This window comes from Brachionichthys hirsutus, chromosome 16, assembly GCF_040956055.1.
Source record: "Brachionichthys hirsutus isolate HB-005 chromosome 16, CSIRO-AGI_Bhir_v1, whole genome shotgun sequence".
NCBI classification, from domain to species: domain Eukaryota; kingdom Metazoa; phylum Chordata; class Actinopteri; order Lophiiformes; family Brachionichthyidae; genus Brachionichthys; species Brachionichthys hirsutus.
Window position 1 is genome coordinate 5,528,686 of NC_090912.1, and position 15,539 is coordinate 5,544,224.

At 42.1% G+C, this 15,539-nt stretch overlaps 3 protein-coding genes across 3 annotated transcripts; 1 reads left to right on the plus strand and 2 right to left on the minus strand.

Moving 5' to 3' along the window:
- The first annotated feature begins 30 nt into the window (after positions 1-30).
- LOC137905904 (guanine nucleotide-binding protein G(I)/G(S)/G(O) subunit gamma-7-like) lies at positions 31-943 on the plus strand. The gene is made up of 3 exons (XM_068750188.1): positions 31-144; positions 395-614; positions 773-943. The coding sequence occupies exons 2-3, from the start codon at positions 534-536 to the stop codon at positions 896-898; spliced, it is 207 nt and encodes a 68-aa protein (XP_068606289.1). The 5' UTR covers positions 31-144; positions 395-533; the 3' UTR covers positions 899-943.
- Positions 944-1,578: 635 nt separating this feature from the next.
- fbxw9 (F-box and WD repeat domain containing 9) lies at positions 1,579-4,924 on the minus strand. The gene is made up of 7 exons (XM_068749801.1): positions 4,827-4,924; positions 4,601-4,745; positions 3,278-4,244; positions 2,959-3,107; positions 2,654-2,857; positions 2,497-2,562; positions 1,579-2,105 (listed from the first exon to the last, which is right to left on the minus strand). The coding sequence occupies exons 1-7, from the start codon at positions 4,922-4,924 to the stop codon at positions 2,034-2,036; spliced, it is 1,701 nt and encodes a 566-aa protein (XP_068605902.1). The 3' UTR covers positions 1,579-2,033.
- A 992-nt stretch (positions 4,925-5,916) lies between these two features.
- On the minus strand, positions 5,917-11,756 carry LOC137905377 (deoxyhypusine synthase-like). Its single transcript, XM_068749610.1, has 10 exons — positions 11,722-11,756; positions 9,117-9,310; positions 8,857-9,021; positions 8,598-8,719; positions 8,232-8,328; positions 7,795-7,881; positions 7,474-7,579; positions 7,267-7,370; positions 6,846-6,971; positions 5,917-6,495 (listed from the first exon to the last, which is right to left on the minus strand). The coding sequence occupies exons 2-10, from the start codon at positions 9,303-9,305 to the stop codon at positions 6,400-6,402; spliced, it is 1,092 nt and encodes a 363-aa protein (XP_068605711.1). The 5' UTR covers positions 9,306-9,310; positions 11,722-11,756; the 3' UTR covers positions 5,917-6,399.
- Between the last annotated feature and the right edge of the window lie 3,783 nt (positions 11,757-15,539).

The following is a 15,539-nucleotide window of genomic DNA, read 5'->3' on the forward strand; positions in this document are numbered from 1 at the left end:
CGGGGCAGGCCGCTAACTACGGAACGGGCGAAGGGACAAACATGGCAAAACAAAAACAAATTCTTCTGAGCTGATGTTTCATGTCCTCTGGCTTCCATGGAGTTGTGTTATTGCCGTGTGCATGGATGACTGAACAAGTTCAAGGTCTTTATTTTTAGACCCACATTCTTAGTTACTAAAATCATGTCTCGTATCTCCGATATCTATTTTCACAGTCAATATTGTGTCGTGACTAAACAAAGTCTTCCTTTTGTGTGTGTGTGTGTGTGTGTGCGCGCGCACCAATAATCTTTTTATCTGTGGTGGCTGTGAAGTGACGTGTGATGTCTTTGACATTTTCAACACTGTATTGTATGACCTTTTATATCAAAAGCATTTCAACTGCCCTTAACAGTGACTACTAGTGAAGGAGGAGCTTTTCTAACCAGACTCCTGCAGCGCCTCACATAAATATGGACCCTTTTGGTGTGGAGGAGACGCCACATCATAGAATCGGTGCTGGATCTTCACACTGAAAGCAATTGTCGGTAAGGATGTGCAGCAACAACAGCATCTTCCAGGCCCAAAAACTAGTGGATCAATACCGGGTGGAGGCGAACATGGAGAGGGTCGAGGTATGTAAGAATCTGAACATGCATTTAAGATCAAGAACATTTCTATAGTGCAGAATGTGCTTCCGTCTCTATTACTATAGTCGTTACATTATTTAATACTGCATTTCTGATTTATGAAACCCTGTTACATGGCACCCTGCCCACCTGTATTCCTGCAGATCTCACTGACAGCAGCTGCTTTGGTCCAGTATTGCGAGGACCACAGGCACAGTGATCCTCTGCTCGCCGGCATCGCCGCATCATCTAATCCTTTCAAGGATAGGAAGACCTGTGTGCTGCTTTAGCAGTCCTGTCATATGAGAAATGTGCATTTAAATGTGTACAAAATAAACTTCTAGAAATGGAACCAAATCTTTGCTGTTTTTTGATGTGCACAGTTCAATTGCATTTCTCATTGATACAAGACTAAGTCAAATTTATGTGGGCTGAAAAAGGTTTGACCTCAACATTACAACTATAATGAATTCCAAGAGTAACAAAGCTGCACCATCATCGCTCCTCACACAACAGTGACCAAGTCCAGCCAAAAATACAGGAAGTGCATTTTAATAGTTATTTAATGGTCTCTCAAAGTGTTTTAATGAAAACATCTGTCAAGTACGGCGCAATCATCTATAGATTTATCCAAACAATTAAATGTTACTTTTATTTTTGTATTTGAAGTTCACCAAATACTTCACTTTATTACGTTTTATAATTATTTCCCATTTAGAGTCAAGTTCTAGCCGTATACAAATGTTATTACGGTGTAAGGGTTGCACTTTTATGCCTGCACTGTTACTGAAGACAGTGATGAAAACACGTTTTGTGTTCTCGGGAGACGAAGATATTTGTATTTTCTATTATTTGTGCAGGAAAGCCAGTAAAAGTGCTTCCAGTGGTCGGCGCCGCACTCAAACACACACAACGCTGAGATCAATAAGGACGCGCCCCAAGTCAACATCAGATATTTAATGATGAACAGCCCGACACCCCTTGCATGAAAACACACTCGCATCACAACTGCTGAGCGCTCTTCAACAAATAACTTAAATACAATCAGTGTGTCAAAGAGGGCTCGGATAATTAAAGTGCTTTACAATTCATGTCAAGCAACATTTTGGTCTGTCAGGTTCCATAATGGATGTGGTCATGTTAATACTGCCAACTTGTTTTTACACTGAACAGCAGTTAAAAGAGGAGAACTGAACATGTTTTAATGGCGTCTTTGAAAGTGTTTAACAACTGGCAAAGGACAGTGAAATGCATGAGACGAGCAGGATTGATATGCGTAAATCACGTGTTCATAGATGTGTTTGTAGAGAAATCCCTCCGCGGGACACACTGCTTGTTGTTTACTCCTTTGTCAGCTCTTCAGGTCTTCAGGTCTTTGCCCATCTGCTTTTACATCGTGCCACACAATGTTCAGGTCTCGCACTCTCATTTTCGGGGCCTCCAGAATTCCACGACTTCCCCCGAGGCAACAGCAAGGACTCCAGCCTCTGCACTTATCTGAGAGTTGAAGACAGAAATGACGAGTAAGAGAACGGCGACATGGTGGAAAAACACTGAAGGAGATTTTAAAGATTAATTACAAATATATATATATATTAAACAAACACACACACACACACACACAGGTGACACTGCCATTTTTGTGACTTCATGCTTCACCTAACTCTCACTGTTTTCCACATTTGAGGGAATGACACTGTTTGCTACAAGGCGGCACAATTTTCACTGAAATTCTGCTTTTATCTCAGACTTAAACCCTTAAAAAAATAATGGTAGCATAATGCTTTGTTGTTGCTCAGCATTAATATACAAATAAAGTTATACAATGATCATTAAAACATTAAGATTGTGATCTGTTAATTATATATGTGTAGTAAGAGCCACTAACCCTATTGACTGGATCTCGGTGGTGCAACGTACATAAAGTCCTTGGAGGAGAACAAGGGATGTGTACCTACAAGAAGGATGGAAATTACAATATCAAAATGTTTGTAGCAGGAGCTAGCTTAATGAGGCAGAGCCGCGAGGAACGTTCCTCATCCCACCTTAACAGTGCGATCGGATGAAGAGGTGTAGAGGCTTCCTGGAGACCTGTGGATGCCCGTGACTATAGCCGTGTGCCCCACATCGAACTGGGACAGGGGTTTAAAGGTCCCGGCCTGCATGGAAAAGGAGCGGATCATACCACTGCTGTCTCCCGCCCATACTTCATTGCCGCTGTAGCTCATGGACAGCAAGTAAGAGCTCATCTAGAAACGCAGGAGTTTGGATGAAGTTAGTCTTTGCATTTGAGCACGTGAGCACACGCAGCAGCAAAATCAAGAAACTAAATGTCTGTGTCTGGACCCACCCGAAGCCTCTCCAAGGCTTTGCCAGCTCTGCGGTCGTAGACGGCCACAGTGCGGTCTTTACCTCCAGAGATGATGTACCTGTCATCCGCAGCTAGGCACATCACAGCATTGCTATGGAGATGGATGCTTTTCACCAGGGGTTCAGCGACTGGGGGTAAAATTGACAAAATTTGCCTCTGAAACCGCTTTGTGCATTTAGAAAACGAACAACCTTCGTTTGCACTTTAGGATTAAGTCAAATCAATCAAAAATTATTTATAGATCTCAAAGGAAATTGGAGACTAATTGGAAATGCAAGTTCTCTGCTGAGGCCCTTACCTCTTGTGTCATACATGCTGACCCTCTTGTCAAATGTACCAGCCAGTAATAGATCGGGCTGATAGGACAAGCAGAGCACAGCGGCGCCGGCCCTGATCATGCTCTTCCCTGCACCTCCTTGCTGCAGGTCCCACACCCTCACTTTGCTGTCGAAGCATCCCGTGGCCAGCAGGGGTCCCTGGGACGCCAGACACCAGACCCAGCCCTGGTGGGTGAAGTCGCCTGGCTCTCCTAATGTGTGCAGCAGCGTGGCGCCAGCGCCGGCCTGTAGATCCCAGAGTTTTACGTGCCAGTCCCTGGAAGCCGTGGCACAAACCGCTCCCTCGCCACCCAAAAACAGGACCGAGTTGACCGAGGCAAAGTGGCCTGAAGATATAGAGAAGTGTTCCAGTGCCGGAGGTGGGCTGGGACATCTCAGCGGTTGCCTTTGCTCTATTTTTACTTGTCCACCATTACCCACGTTTCTGAGACCTGCCAAGTGCTCTCTGTCGTGACGCGCAGCATCGTGTCCCTCATCAAGGTCATACACCATCCTGTGATCGCGTTCTTCTCCCATTACGGCTGCTGGATTATCCTCCCCTCTGACATCCAACCTCGCCAGTCGGTCCACAACTGCTACGGGCTGCATTTCATCTCCCTCACCTTCCATGGCCACCTCCATCCCTTCATCGCCACCATATGCAACCACGCCCAGCCCTTCTATTGGATCCTCTCTTCCATCTTGTCCTCCGTCTCGCCCTAGCCCTTGCTGCTGCCCCACATCCACATCCTCTTGAAACTGCCTGGCCACAAGATGCCCCTGGCCTGTCCAGCAGGTTATCAGTTGTTCCATCTCCAGGCAAGCTGTGGGCCAGTCGAAGTCCCGTCTCGACCCCACTGGAAAGCCTGCTTGGGATCCTGCTAGTCTTCGTGCTCGGAGCTGCCAGGTGGTGCTGTCCTTACCCACATTAGCCAATGCGTGGCAGACCTGGGGCGAGAAGTAAGAACGATTCAATAATTAGTCCAATATGTGCAAGAATAATGACATTTTCTAGGTTGCATGTGGAGTTTCAGAACTTCAGGAGACCACCCTGCCTTGTGAAAACGGTTTGTGGACCACTCTGCTCGTAAACATTAGTTTTTGTTTATTAGCTTACAAGGAAACTTCACAACTTCAAATTAAGAATGTTAGTTCCGAACATCTGTGCTTTATTTGAGCATTTACTGTCAAACAAAATGACAAAGTAAATATCTAAATGGCAATACTGTTTTGAGGAACAGCAACACAGCCAAATGAAACTTGAAAATAGATCACAAAGAATCAAAAAGATCTTTAAAGCTAACCTTAGGCAGAACAGCGATGACACACCGAGCAGGAAGGTGCGAGGCGATGTGGGAGACCATCTCCCACGGTAACGACAGCAAGCCGCTGGCTTCAGCAGGTGAGGGACCCTCATCCCCTGAGGCCGACTGATCAGCAGGCAGAGGGCTGGAAGAACAACGTCACTGCTTTATTCATCTCCTACATCAGAGACAAACTACAGCGCCTGAGGCTGGTCGACATTCTCACCCTTGCGCGTCCGAGTTGGAAGCATCATTGCATTTCACGGTGACAGCGGGAGATGGTCCATCCTGGTCGCGGAGGTGAACCCTGACCTCCTCAGACATCACCTTTTCTCATTCAACACGAAAGCCGACAAGTAAACTCACGTCCCCGTGAGTCGACATTTAGCTTCCTCTGTTTCAATACATAAGTCCAACAGTGAGAAAAGGGTTAATAAAATGAGCTCTCTGTTGAACAGCACGTACTTTATAAATATAGAAAGGTTTCGTTTGGAAACATAAATAAATAAGCACAAAGCAAAGGCGAAATAAATGTTAGCTGACGTTAATTAGCAGTCTGCGTTACGTCAAAGTCAAAGTTCTCACCAAAACAACTAGAGTAACTAAATAAAATACATAATTTAGCGGGCCATTAACAGCTTTTATCTGTTTACAGATCAAATCATCTCCCGGAGCTCCAAACACAACTTCCTGCTCAGAAGAATGTCGTCACAACTACGTCACAGGAAGTACAAACGTTGTGTTGTGGGGTTACAAAACAATCCTTCCGACGTACCTCGAAATATAGTTTACTGTTATTTTTTTATCTTTATTGTACATAATTTATCATTAACTCTATTTGGTGTGTTTTTGCACACACAAAAATTTACACAGCGTTTGCAAATCTTTTTTGTGGTTGCAAATCCATTTTTTGTTTGATTGCATAAAAATAAACACATTTCTCTCCATATTCAGGGAACTGCTTCAGGTTCTAGAGCCATCATATGTTTTTCCAGGTTCATATTGGTAATGTCTGGGGATAGTTACTGTAGTTGTTTTGGTGATAAATTCCCTCCCTGCCTCACAGTATGAGAGGCGTGGTACACCCAGGACAAGCCGCCAGCTCATCACAGGGCAACACAGAGACAGACAATCAGCCACACACACTCACACCTACTGGCAATTTAGTGTCACCAATCCTGACTTATTCATAATATATGTATTTGATGTGGTTTTTTTATTCATGAAATCAAATACAGTAGTTTTTTAATGAAAAATACATTGCAAAAAATCACTAAAATACAACAGAACAGGAACATTCTCAATTAAAAAAAGAAAGCATTCAAAGTTTTATTTTTAGTGGAACTTTATTCATTAACAATTGTGACAGACATGATGGAATTTGCCTTGGAGGAGGAGATGAATCGCATGGGTCGACTGCAGGGCTGTCACTGGTTGCATCAGCATGCTATTTGAATAGGACATTAATTAATTATGCTTGTAGTATTATGACTTTATTTCCATAATTTGTCATATTTGTCATAAGTCATATTTTTGCTTCATTTGTGAAATTTCCAAATGCTAGATATTTTCTCAATGTGGCCTTAAATTTCCACAGTTCAAGTCCCTATTTTTTTCAGTTGATGCTTTATTTTCAGTATCTTTCTAAAATTTTCAGTATTTTTCTAAAATGACATTGAAATTACCGATTGACAAAGATCTACGAAACACTCCTACAATCCCATGAAACTAATATAAAAATCAAAGACAATGAATAGAAACTGTTGACCCTATATTGTAAGCCCCGAAGACGTCTGGATTCAACACTGTTTCTTGTCAGTATCGTCGTTGTGATAATGACGGCCAAAGGTCTCTGCCACTAACAGCGGGAACACCAAAGTAGCATCTGCATACACCTAGACAGGCAGAACAGAAGGGGGGGGGTTCTTTTACCTTATGTAAGCCCAAGTCATGAATTAAGCAGGTTTGGCCATATATATATATACATATAAGTAACAGTGAAAATAGAAAAGCACTATGCCCTTGCCTGCGTGTAAAAAATCTATGTGGCAGGTTATGTGCTGTGCACATAAAGTTTACTATTATTATTAAATTAAAGCATTATTATCTTTTATTTAAATTAAACTTGATCTTTTACTTGTGCCTATTTATAAACAAACCACTTCCTTGGGTAAACAGTTTGCTTGTAATCGCCTGATTTTTGCAGAGGAAACATTCCTGGACATTTATTTTTTGCTACATTTACCTTCACAGGTTTGGCATCTGTTTTAATCTTGCCCCAGGTCACGGCCTCATCGGGTCTGGCACCTGAGTCAGAGCCATCAGACTCTTGAGCTGTGTTCACAAACACCGCAAAGTTGGCTCCCTTCCTCTGGAAGCAGACAAATCAGTTCAGCAAATAATCAGTAATTTGCATGTGTGAAAGATTTGTTTTATAGGAGTTTAAGATTTATTTGGTTTCGGGCAGGATAGAGAGGTAAGCTTGTTCACAACCAACACATTCCATTGTCAAATTATTGAAATGCAATTCATTAAGCGGACGCCCAATAAGGAGATCTCAATGAACAGGATCGAATAAAACCAAGAGGCCAAAATTCACATTTTAAAATAGCCCAGTTCCCCAAATGCAGAAAATATTGTAAATGTGAAAAATGGCAAATGCTTACCCAAGCATTGGCATTGCATATATGGTGTTTGGCTACGCCACCACCAAGAATGATGATCCCTGTGTTGTTTGCAGCCACTGCCATGTTGTTTATACGTATTAGGTCTGAAATCACACCGTTACTTTATTGCATATTACACATGTGTTATCAGACCAACTCAAGTTGTAATGTCAAAGCGGGTAAAAACACCACTAAAGACTATTTTACCTTCATTTATGTCAATTATTAACCCGGTGTTATTGGTTGAGAAAAGGTACAGCAAATCTCCTATGGCGCCATCTGTCAGGGCGGGGCTGAATATGGGGATGTTATTCTGAAACAGACACCAGATCAGTCCTTGGACACAGCAAAATGATTGCATTATTTTCAGACAAACTGCAAAAAGACACTTTCTGGGCAGTGAGTTGGAAAAAACTCAGAATGACAGTTTTTACACTGACGTGATAGAATCCTTTCATTTCATCAGATTATAATTCTACCAGTTACATAAAATGTTGGTTTAATCTAAACGCACAGACCTTCGCTCACCTTGTAGGCCCAGTAGCACACAGATTGAGGGTTGTTGATCTCTTTGCCCAGTCTATGGATCATCTTGGATGGAGTCCAGCAAACACCCTGAGATATAAACGTCAGACAAATGAATTAGCTGTATGAGCTGAGAAAAAGAGGGAGAGCAGATCACTGCTGCAAAATAATGTCATAGCATTAGAAATTCCACCCTTATATATAGTATATATATATAAATAAGACATGAGTCCAAACATTGCAAATGTCGGGGGTCACAAGACAAAATGCAGATGAATTATACATTAAGAAATTCCGAGACACTCACATTCTATATTCTTATACATTTGTTTAAAATGTAATGACAATGCCCTAAACCCAAAATTACTAGGTCTCTTATTATAAGCTCCCCATAATGTAGAACACTTAAGAAATCAGGCAAATAAATAGAGGCTACACACCTGGGTGTTCTGTTCCACAAGCATGGCCTTGAAGATCGGCGTAATCCATTGATCTAAAAGCTTATAGTTATTATCTGGCATCAGGAGGTTCCCAATCCTGCAGCCAAAGTGAAACACAAGAAAGGTGAACGTTCCCTAGTGTAATGTTATCTTGACACCACGTGATTTTCTTTTTTACTTAAACAGTGATTGAAATGCAGTATTCCAGTAAAATATTATCCGTGCAAATAGTTTTATATGCATTCTCAAAATTAAAAAACGTTATGCATCCTGAAAAAGTGGGACTGACGGACAGAAGACTTAATAAACACGTCATATTTTAGGTCATGATCTGCTATATTTTGTTAAGCTGGCTCGTTCTCTGACCTGTCAATGCCTTTTTTATACAGATCTTTGCCACAGAGACTGAACTCCCCTATATACACCGGGGCCAGACACTTGATGAGGTCCTCCTCGATACCTCCGGCAGTGGTCACCAGGCAGTCCACCTACACAGGGAAACACATGTATATTTAATTAGGGGGGGGGGGAGGGGGTGCAACCTACTACTCTACTACAGAAGAACACGTTTGTTGACAGAGCAGGGGCGTGGAGCATTTCTTATTTTGTGATGGAGGGACTGTACCATTTTGTGTTCGGCGAGGAAGCGGATACTCTCCCTGACGCCGCTGCTGATGAGGTTTGAGGTGTAACCGAGGAAGATGGTGCAGCTCATCAGGCAGGGGCAGGTTGACGGATCTTCCTCAACAGTTGTGTTGCCCACCTTCCATGGCGTCTCACGCAACTTAATCTGCAGACGTGATGATCGATTTGTAAAAAAAAAAAAAAGAAACATGTGTTTTTAGGAATATGATCATCGGTGGGGGGCAAACCAAAAAATCTCACCATGCTGTTGATCTGCTCGATGGCAAAGCCAAAGTTGGTAGCCTGGAAGCCTGTGGAGATGTAGGACTGCAGCAAGGCTCGATGGTCTACACCCTGGTTGAAGTCATAGCCCTTGACCGTTATTGAATTCTCTGGTAAAGGCTTGGACTCCCTGTAGATGTACGCTTTTGGGTGGATGTGGCGCGCCATATTGTCTGGAAAGAATCAGATAGAAGTTGCCATAAGATCAAGCTCCAGTCATCCCCTCCTTCTGTTGCTCCTGTGCCATCCCTTCATCACATCGATGGCTTTCACTACCAGTGAAGGGTGGGCTGTCCTGGTCTATTATACACTGTCAGCATTACCGATCCCCTGCTATTTGTGCGGAAGTTGTTTTACCTGGCTCAGGGACAAACACTTTGTGCTGTTTAAGAGATCGGACCCATTCTAGTGTCTTGAGGTGAGCAAATATAGAACTAGAAAAGCACTCAGAGAGCGCAGACCTCCGCCAAGCAGCTCATTCCCCTCATAATTAGATTTACACCGTCCACATGGTGATGTGGATCATCGCCAAACGGTAATAAATTGTTCTTGGTATCTTTATACACCAACCATGAAAAGTGAGTTTTCTTAACAGATTTTTGAATCCGTAAATGTTGTTTGCAATGTTTGAATTTAGTTTATTTTAAAGAGGACAATGCAGTTAAATAAAACACATGGTTAAAGAAAAAGAGTCAGAATTAGCCAGAAGGCTAGTTTTCACCTGTAGTCCCCTGGCCAGGGGGTAAAAAAGCAATAAAACACATACAAGAGAGGAATCATGGTTAGACACTTGATGAGGCGCTAATGTTAAAACGTAATATTTATATATTTAATATTTTTTTCTTTCTTGATCCGATCCAGATGACATTCGGTGGTGAGATAGTCATTCCCACCCTACATGATTGTGTCACATTCCATAAACATCGGTCAATAATCAGCCGAGATACTGAGAAACACATTTTGAAGCGCCCTTGACTGCAATGTTACCAAAGATTTCAAAGTGATCCAGAATCCAGGATCTCTTCTGGATCATCGCCAAAATGTACTCATCTGTTCCTGGCAACAGTCGTTAAATGTCCCGACAATTTCATCAAGATCCGTCCAGAACATTTTGAGTTATCTTGCTAACATACAGGCGGACAGACAGCCTCCTGGTCGAGAAATCAGGAAGTAGAGAAAAGGTTAACGCGCAGCATGGAGAGGAGCCTTGAAGAGTGTTCTCTTACAACCGTGAGATTCCTTCAGCCTTGATACCCAAACCAACAGCTCCCCTTGGTGAGTTTATCACTTATGACCATCTTCTGACCTGCCCCCCCACTGACCTCTAAAATAACCCCACATTCCAGCCCAGGCCGTTGCATTAATTCCTCAACCATTTCTCACACACAAATTGTCACATGGAGATCTCATGATGACAAATCTTTGGCTCGTACGGCCCTGATGTCATTCTCAGTGATGCGAATGCCTGTTCATCGGCGGAGACGCCGAGAAACCTCCTCCACTTTTACGCAACACCTAAACTTGACTCCTTGGGTTCTGACTTTCAGCCAGAGTTGATCTGAATTAATTCTGTCTTTACTTACACTAAATATTTTTTATTGATTTGTCCCTCGAAGGGCAATTTGGTTTACAAATCGAACCGCCAACCTCCCGATCATAGGACGACCCTCTCAACCACCTGCGCCACCATTGCAATTTTTATGAAAAGTACCATTTCCTGTATATTGTTCTTAACTCATTGAGTGCCAGCCATTTTCAACTCAGCTATATGCTGAGTGCCGCCAGTTTTCGTGCATTTTTTCTGATCTTCCAAGCCCCCACAGAATATTCTTTATTATGACTATGCAAAGTCTCTTGATTAAAGTCTCTTCTTTCTTCTGTTCCTACAATTTTTTGTTCCGGAGTTATTGGTCGTTGAAGAGAGGCAGATTTCAATGTCAGGGTTGGCAGTGAATATTTGGGTTTAAAAAGAAAACGTCTTTAGACGTGAATGGCACTCAAAGAGTTAATGGCTCCTTTCATTTGTCACATGTCTAAAACACATTTTTCTAATTTAATAAAGACATTGAATTTATGCTGCTAATCCTAAATCCTACCATTAGGGGGGGTTCCCCAGAAAAATCTTTCACCACTTCTCCAGCTGATCACACCAGCTTTTCACTAAACCACAAGAAACAATCGTCCAGCTTACATTCCACAATTTCATGATGATTTCCATGTTACAAACAGGGTATCACAGCCCATATGCAGCACGGTAGAAGTGAGTTCCTTGTTATCTCACTAGGTAATCTTCTTTTTTTTATCTTACTAGTTTTGCATGGTTTCTGCACCAAGGCAATAAAAAGAGAGAAAAAAGTCGCTGATCGAAACTCTCCCAGATATTCTTTGCGACCTGTAGTAAACTGCACAAACCCCGACTTATCAAATAAAACTATATTTATTCTAGAGGCTTCCCCAAAACCGAACTGTATTATATACAGCACGTTGCAGCAACAAGAAAGATTGCACATTCAGAAAGATTGTCTTTCTTTCTTAAAGATAATCTTTTTTCCTTTCAAGCAGAATAAGAACATCAGAACGTTACCTGTCTGTCGCTGGTTGTCAGACGAGCAAATGTTCTTCAACAGGAACTTGGGAGTTCAGTGAGCCTGCAAGAGAAATGTGTCAAGTTTATAGGAGGAGGGCAGGACAGGATTAGCTGGTTTTAGCAGTTCACAACTGTGATAGGCCACATTGAAAAGCAGATTTTCAGCTGCACATACATTTATATGTATGTATGTCTCAGAGCCTAAGTCAGCTGCATGTTTCTGCATGCCCTCAAATGGCCTGATACTAGCTGCCACGTATGTTAACAATTATCTACAGATGTTGTGAGACTTGCAAGTGAACACACGAGCCGAACGTCTTTTTCCTTTTTTTAGAGACATTCTGCATGTGTTACAACTGCATGGGTCCAGAGTGAAACGGTACGGGTGCTGAGCTGACCTACAGTCAGTCCCAGTTCATCGTTGATTGAACCTGTTTGCTGCACACTATGATACATAAAATATCCCATAGGTGACCTGAACCCATGAGCAGCATCGTACAGCATCATTTATTCTTTAGAAAAGTTAAATGTTGGTTCTGAAGAAGTGAAGTCAGGAAAAAACATTCATCTTATTAATTCGGTGTGCAGCTCTGTGTCGGTAGTTTTGTGGGCAGGCACTGTTTCAACATGCATTGTCATCCTGGATGACAATGCATGTTGCCGGTTCACTCGAGTTACACAGAAGACAGATGCTGAATCGGACTGTTACGCAACATTTTCAGTGCCACTGCTGTCTTTTATTCGCCCCTGCTACCTGTCAGCAAATTGCTGTTGGGTTTGGCGCGCTGTCTCGTGTTTCTTTTTCCAGTAAACTGTAATCTGATTTAGACAGGTCTGCTCATCTATCTCTGAAATAAGTTTATTTGGGGTGTGCACGAAAAGGTTGTTGACATAAGACACACAAAAAAAAAACTTAGTTGTGACCTTTAAATTAATTACAAGAATCAAGAAAGCTTTTGCCTTACAGTGGCTGACCCCGTCCCGAACCATTGTCCTTTCTCTGTAAAGTCAAGACAGAGACGCCATCCCTCCAGAGCGAACACTGGGACTACAGTGGGGTGCAGGAACTGACACACTCAGGTTCAAGATGACTGTCTAAGAAAGACCACAAACAGGACTGGACCATTATGCATTCATTTATCTGCCACGTTGCTGCTGGGATGATGTCACTCCTCAAAAAGTTCCAGCTGCAAGACCAGAAGAAGCCCAGCTCGTTCAGTGTGCCCATTTACATTACGCCAAAGATTGCCCAAATGCATCGCTTTGCTGATTGTGGCACAGTTTCATTCCTGAGACTACAGAGTGGCATTGAGAAGATCCGTCAGTCTTTCATTCTGGAAAATGCCAAGTCAACATTGCGTTGACTTCTGGACGGACAACACAGCTGTGCACTTACAGCTCATTTTTGTGTGCGTGGTAGGTACGTTTTTGTGTAATAGCTTGGATTTCAACGCTGCTGTTGCTAAGTTACCTGGGCATAGAGGCATGCCACACATAGCTTTGATAGGAGAGTCACATGTGGGCAGGGTTAGGCAATCGGGCTTGAGAAAGCCACACAGTTTCCATGTGTGGCTTTGCTTAGACTAATCTTTGTTTGTGTGTGTGTTTGTAAAGTTAATAAAGAAACATATTTCATGGTGGACATTGTTTTTCAATGATCACCAGTTAAAAAAGCCTTTTCCGATTCCTTCAAGTGGATTTTTCTGTTTTTCAATTGCCGCTATTTTGGCTGCCAGATTTTGATTTATTTACCTCTTGAAATTTTTTTTAATTGGACCATTGTGTCTGCAATAAAGATTTTGATTGATTACAGATTCAGCACCACTTTGATCCCTGATTTAAAAGTGTTTTTAAAGGGTTCTAAAATGAGACGAAGATAAGCTTGAGCTCAGTGTCTGATTTCATCAGTGAAGCCGGTGAAGCCACATTTTACAGATGTGACGATCCCAGGAATTCCGTTTGGCCCAATCTGCAAAAAAATAAATACATCTGTCAACTAGTTCAGCTTTAGTTTGTTTCGCCTGAGAGCAAGAACATGCAGTGACACGCATGTTGTGCCTTACGGAATACGGAAACTACAGGAACAGTGCTTGTGTGCACCCAAGTTGCATATGGAGGAGCCTTATGCACCAACATCTGCATACCCAGATTCAAATGCAAAAATAGTCAGCATTTCATTTTGTGCTGATAAATGGAAATTAGTTCCATCAGTTCTTCATGATGACTCATTTGCAGCAAGAACAGAGGCACTCGCTAATAACGGAGGATTAGAAACCATGAATTGCCCATTTGTACAATCTTCTGAGCATGCAAGTACACGTCTGTGATGGCCCCAGACCATGTTGGAGGCGTCAAGGAGGGCGCCATGCGTTAGTCACCGTTATGTGGACATGTGTGTCCGGTCAAGACAGGACCGCCCTACGCCTTGTGAATGGCAAAGCGACAAGCTCCTAACGCCTGAATGACTTCGTTAATCCAGTCATGGCACCCCCGCATGAACATCATGGGTCTAATTTCACCTTCATTGATGATGCTCCAGCTCCCAATTGGACCATGAACCAATGACTTCGTTGTTCTTCAGTACTAGAGAGACTGTCGGGTCACGGAACAGTTCAGTTTGAGCTCCACAGTATCTAGTTTAAAGTGAACAGCCAAGACTAAATGTAGTTGGAGGAAAAAATCCGAATTTTATTCATTTCAACCACAGAGTGGAGTCTCTGTTTATTTGCTTTTTCTTTTTTTTATGCAAAACAAGGGCGGTAAAGTTTCTCAGGCTGTACGACCCAAGTAGCTCAAGTACCACATAATCACAGAATGTTTTCTGCCAAAACAAAGCTCAATAAAAAAAAATCTTTTATTTCCCCCTATTGACAAAAGTAAAACAAAAAAGGTATACATCAGATAACATCCCACCTGCACCACAGTTGAGCAAAATAAGATCTACAGTACATCAAATGCTAGTCTTGATAGATTGGTACAAAGTTATGAATTAGTTTTCCACATCCTTCCCTCATGTTATGCACCGACTCTTCCTTCAGTCCAGCCACAGCATCGATTTCACATAAACGAAATGATCCGCTTTAAAACAACGAAAAAAATGTTCTTTAAAGAAAAAGAATAGAAAGGAAAGGCGAAAAAAAACTTTTAAAGTCCAAAACAATTTGTGCAAGCACAAAAAAATGTAAAAGAAATAAATAAATAAACCACTGTCACATGTGCAACAAAATAAAAGTAAAAAAAGTAAAAATAAACTTGCATTGTAATTTACTTGTGTGTAGTTTGTGTATAGATCACCAGATCTTTGTGTCTGTATCCTGAAGCTAATGGACGCTTCCAATCAACATCTGTCCAGCCTGTCAATCAATGAGTGGTCAATTCGTCTTCTCTCAATGCTTGCAGTCTTAAATAGCCCGAGGAAAAACTAGTTATTTTCCACATAATCTAGAAGGGAAAATAAATTTGGTGTTTCCCTGTTATTAACATCACTCTTAATTGTAGCATTGGCATAATGTCCAATTTAAATCAGTACATTCTTAGTAAAACACCAACAGGCAAACTGCCACGCACACACACGCACACACTTCCATCACGACTGTCCACATTGGACAATGACTAAAGGATAAAGCTGAATAAGACCACCTGCCTCTTACACAATCTAAATGGTGTCAAGGGTAGTATTAGGACTCAAGAGTACTCCAAGGAATACCTTACACAGTATCAGCAAGCAAACATTTGATCATAAGCTGGAAAAGTACCTCGTTAGTCCAGCAGTGAGCTGCATTTGCCTTTAATGAAGCTGTGGTCAGGTCCAAATG

Excerpts from the sequence above, each read along its gene's own strand:
- LOC137905904 (XM_068750188.1), top strand. The coding sequence starts at position 534 with ATGTGCAGCAACAACAGCATCTTCCAGGCCCAAAAACTAGTGGATCAA. Across the intron at positions 615-772 it reads CGAACATGGAGAGGGTCGAG|ATCTCACTGACAGCAGCTGC; the intron begins GTATGTAAGAAT and ends GTATTCCTGCAG.
- LOC137905377 (XM_068749610.1), bottom strand. The coding sequence starts at position 9,305 with ATGGCGCGCCACATCCACCCAAAAGCGTACATCTACAGGGAGTCCAAG. Across the intron at positions 7,580-7,794 it reads TGTGCTACTGGGCCTACAAG|AATAACATCCCCATATTCAG; the intron begins GTGAGCGAAGGT and ends TGTCTGTTTCAG. Across the intron at positions 6,496-6,845 it reads CAGATGCCAAACCTGTGAAG|GTGTATGCAGATGCTACTTT; the intron begins GTAAATGTAGCA and ends CTGCCTGTCTAG.
- fbxw9 (XM_068749801.1), bottom strand. The coding sequence starts at position 4,924 with ATGTCTGAGGAGGTCAGGGTTCACCTCCGCGACCAGGATGGACCATCT. Across the intron at positions 4,746-4,826 it reads TCCAACTCGGACGCGCAAGG|CCCTCTGCCTGCTGATCAGT; the intron begins GTGAGAATGTCG and ends TTGTTCTTCCAG. Across the intron at positions 4,245-4,600 it reads TCATCGCTGTTCTGCCTAAG|GTCTGCCACGCATTGGCTAA; the intron begins GTTAGCTTTAAA and ends TTCTCGCCCCAG.